The sequence below is a fragment of the Prionailurus viverrinus genome, unplaced genomic scaffold (assembly GCF_022837055.1).
Source record: "Prionailurus viverrinus isolate Anna unplaced genomic scaffold, UM_Priviv_1.0 scaffold_49, whole genome shotgun sequence".
NCBI lineage: Eukaryota > Metazoa > Chordata > Mammalia > Carnivora > Felidae > Prionailurus > Prionailurus viverrinus.
The window spans coordinates 3,313-7,668 of NW_025927612.1; the positions used below are offsets into that span (position 1 = coordinate 3,313).

At 62.3% G+C, this 4,356-nt stretch overlaps 1 protein-coding gene across 1 annotated transcript; it reads left to right on the forward strand.

Annotated features, from left to right (window-relative positions):
• Positions 1-303: 303 nt before the first annotated feature.
• On the forward strand, positions 304-3,679 carry LOC125159313 (paraneoplastic antigen-like protein 6B). The gene is made up of 2 exons (XM_047847513.1): positions 304-504; positions 789-3,679. The coding sequence occupies exon 2, from the start codon at positions 945-947 to the stop codon at positions 2,337-2,339; it is 1,395 nt and encodes a 464-aa protein (XP_047703469.1). The 5' UTR covers positions 304-504; positions 789-944; the 3' UTR covers positions 2,340-3,679.
• The last annotated feature ends 677 nt before the right edge of the window (positions 3,680-4,356 follow it).

Consider the following 4,356-nt stretch of genomic DNA (forward strand, 5'->3'; position numbering starts at 1 on the left):
GCACCCGGGGATATGGACCCCTCGCCAGGCTGACGCCCCGAGAGCATGTTCCGGGAGGGGCGGGAGGTGGGCAGGGTTGGGTCTAGGATGGGGGCACTGGCTCTCGGGTCCCCAGGATCCCCACCTGTGCCAGCGCCCCCTCGGGGGCGGGGGAAGGAGCAGGTGACGTCACGCGCGGTCCCGGGGTGCCCGCGGCGGTGGCCACAGCCTGGCCGCGTGACCCGCGCGCGCCAATGGCCCGGCGGTCTCCGGGGCGACGCGGAGGGTCCGCGCTCCGCCGCCACTGCGCCCCCGCCCCGAGTCCGCACTGCAGAGAGTGGTGGCGAGCAGGCGCCGGCGCGCTAGCCCACGTGCCGCGCTGAGAGAGGGACAGGGAGAGGAAGAAGGAGAGGGAGTGAGAGGCAGCCAGGAAAAGAGGGGCGCACGACCCCGCTGCCGCTCGGCGCAGCCCCTGCGCCCCACCTGCTGGGACCTCGACGAGGAAGGACCCCGACCCAGAGGAGGGTAGGTACCAGAACCGGGGAGGGTGCGCTCAGCCCTCCGGGAGACCCGCCCGCCCGCCGCCTGCCCTCCGCCCGCCCCAGTAGGACTGCGGCAGCCCGCGGGGGCGAGAGGGACGCGGTGGGGAGGGGGCCGTGGCCCCGGCGGGCAGGTGGAAGGCGGGGCAGGGGTCTAGCCTGGGCTGCAAAGGCACCGCCCCGGGGGAGGAGGGTCACCTGGGGGGTGGGCGCGGCGGGGCGGAGGAGGGGGGGCGCTTAACTTCGCTCTCGCCTCGTTTGTATTCACAGGCTGTGGAGACCTGGGCGGTTCTCTCTGAGTCCTAGGCTCCCTCACTAATTCACCCCCCCCCCGCCCCCTCCACCCTGCCCAGTGTCACCCTGGTCCGCGCCGGGAACCGTTTCCTACGGCTGATATTAACCCCGCGCCGGTGGAAATTGCACGCGATGGCGGTGACGATGCTGCGGGACTGGTGCAGGTGGATGGGCATCAGCGCTCGAAGGGGTCTGCTCATTCTGGGCATCCCGGAGGACTGTGATGAAGCCGAACTCCAAGAGTCTCTGGAGGCCGCCCTGTGGCCCATGGGTCACTTCACCGTGCTGGGCAAAGTGTTTCGAGAGGAGGATAATGCCACTGCAGCCCTGGTCGAGCTTGACCGGGAAGTTAACTATGCTTTGGTCCCCAGGGAAATCCCGGGCACCGGGGGTCCCTGGAACGTAGTCTTTGTGCCCCGTTGCTCAGGCGAGGAGTTTCTCAGTCGCGTGTTCCACTTCCTGGAGCAACAGGGGCAGACGGTGGAGAGTGTGGCTGGGGCCCTGGGGCTGGGACTGCGCCGGGTGTGCTGGCTCAGATCGGTCAGTCAGGCAGTCCAGCCCTGGGTGGAGACCATGCGGTACCAGCGCCTGGGCGTGTTTTCTGGGAGGGATCAGCCCGCCCCGGGGGAGGAGTCCTTTGAGGCCTGGCTAGACCACACCACAGACATGCTACATGTATGGCAGGGGGTCTCAGAAAGGGAGAAGAGGAGGCGGCTGATGGAAGGCCTTCGAGGGACGGCCCTGCAGCTCGTGCACGGGCTCCTGGCAGAGAACCCTGCCAGGACGGCTCAGGACTGCCTGGCGGCCCTGATCCAGGTGTTTGGAGACAACGAGTCGCAGGCAACCATCCGGGTGAAGTGTTTGACAGCTCAGCAAGAGTCAGGCGAGCGGCTCTCTGCTTTCGTGTTGCGGCTGGAAGTTTTGCTGCAGAAAGCCATTGAGAAGGGGGCCCTGGCCAGAGCCTCAGCTGACCATGTACGCCTGAGGCAGGTGCTCGCCAGGGCCAACCTTATTGAGCCGCTGGATGAAGCGCTGAGGAAGTTGAGAATGGTTGGGAGGTCTCCAAGTTTCCTAGAGATGCTGGGGCTTGTTCGGGAGTCTGAGGCCTGGGAGGCCAGTCTAGCCAGGAACGAGAGAGCCCAGGCAGAGGAAGGGGCTGGTGCCCGGGCCAATGCCCAGGCTGATGCCAGAGTCAGTGCTAAGGCGGAGGATGACAAGGTGGAGGAGAAGGAGCAGGAAGAGCGGGAGTCTGAGGAGGAGGACAGTGACGATCATGACGCTGTCCTTGCGGGCCTAGGTCAGGCAAGACCCTCAGAGGCCCCTGGGGGCCCTACCCCTGCCCAGATGGGCAGCGCTTCCAGGGAAGGCCCGGGAGGTCCTGGCTGTGAGCCAGAGGGCCTCGCCCAGGCAGGAGACCAGGAGACTGGGGAGCCCCTGGAGGAGGGGCTCAAGCCCATCCCAGAGGAGTTGGGAAATGAGGACGGGGCTGGGGAGATGAGCCCCGCCAAGTCCTCCTCGGGCAAATAGGCTCAGAAGGCCCAGAGGCCCCCTCTCCTCTCAGACAGCAGAGCTCTGGAGGCAGGGGAAGGCCACTCCAGGGCAGCAGCCTCACCCCACATGTGGAGCAGGGCCAAGGGAAGGACCCACCCAGCCCAAGCCAAACCCCCGGGCACTCCACCACCCCCACGGGGACCTGATCACCACCATCAGCCCTTCCAACGGACCAGGATGACCATACTTGATGCAGAATGGGGCAGGGAGAGGTGCCCCCTCCCATGGCAGCTCCACCCCAGCCCCAGCCCCAGCCCCAGCCCCAGCCCCAGCCCCAGCCCCAGCGCGAAACCCTGCCAGTCCAGGCAGCCAGCCTGGGAAGCACCCCTGAGTGGCTGGCCCTAGCCTAGGTGAGGGGCACCTGAAAATGTGTGCCACCCACACTGGCTTGGGAGATGGTAGGGGCCGTCTCAAGGGTGCCGGCCCCTTGGGCCGCCCAAGAGGGGGACCCTCATTCACTGACCCCTGGAGCACGTCGCTCCATGCTCTGGGAAGCCCACTTGTGTCTCTGTAGGCCCCTTAGTGACCCCCGTGTCAAGTGGCACCCCCCCTCCCCCGCTCCCACTACACGCACACTAGTTACCATTCCCACGCAGAGCCCTGAGGTGTGCAGGAGCCCGCGGCGGGTGTCCTGGCCTAACGCAGCAGCCACCTCTCAGCCCGGGTGTGTGCCACGAGCTTCAGTGCGAGCCCAGGCTCTGCTTGCTGTCTGGTGTCTGGTGTCGTGAGCTCAGCCTCTGCTTCCTCGGTGTAGATTTAGGCCAGCTGCTGCTTGTTCTTGTGGAGATGTATGTGTGTTCTTATGTGAGCAGCCGCCCCCACCCCACCCCAGAGACCTCTCGAGCCCAATCCCAGGAGATGGCGGGAAGGACAGAAGAGAACATGGCTGGTGCTCACCCCGTGACCTCAGGAAGGAGGAACTGGACCAAGGACAGAGGTGGCCTGTGGGAGTCTCCACGGAAACCGTGCTCTGATGTGCCACTCTCTTGTTACTTGTGACTCAGTTTCTTCGGCTTGTCCCAGTGCCCCGTGCTGCATTTTCCAGCATCCTGTGACTGTCCTGTGCAGGCCATAGGGCAGGACCAGGCCCCACCATGTCGGCCAGAGTGGAGAGTGCCCTGGAGTGAGGGGCCATGGCCAGCATCCGCATCCATCATCCTGGCCAAGGGCCGATCGTGGGGCCCTCAGGAAGGGAGACTATGGCAGGAGGGCCACGGTGTTGGGGGAAACAGAGGCACCTCATTTGGGACCCCAAGAGGAGGGGGTCCGTGACCTATGGGCTGTAGTGGCCGTCAGATGTTCCTCTCTGTGTTGTCATTCCCTCTCTTCAATGGTTTCAGTAAATGTTTCTCTTCAATAAATTTCATTGAATGTTTCAGCCGAGTCTTGCCTCTGCTGTGGGCAATTGAGGGAAGGGTCTACTGGGGTTGGGAGAGGGAGCCAGAGAAAAGATTCTTGTTCAGCACCCATGGGAGGCTTCTCCAGTGACAGGGTAGGGTAGGCATTTTGACAGGAAAAATAGAATGTGTTGAGGGCCATTGTTCTGTTTTATAGGTGAATTATAAAGTTTTGGGGTTCCACTGGTCCTCATCTTGGGTTGGTCCTGTCACCTTTGATTTTTGAAATGTGTGAGGTTTTTCATAGTTTTCTCCTTTACTAGGGGGAAGTGTACACTGGCATCCAGCTGCTGGGATTGAATATTGTTTCAGGTGCGTGATGCATGGAGTGGGGCCATGCAACAAAGAACTGTCTTGTCCCAAAGGGTTATAACATCCTTGGTGAGAAAGCCAAATTAGACTGATGGGGTTTTAATTTTTTTTTATTTTCAGTTTTTGTTTCAATTCTAGTTAATTAACATACAGTGTTATGTTTGTTTCAGGTGTACAGTATAGTGATTCAACACTTCCATACATCACCCGATGCTCATCAGAAGGGCCCTCCTTAGTCCCCATCATCTATTTGACTCATCACCAACCCACCTCCCCTCTGGTAA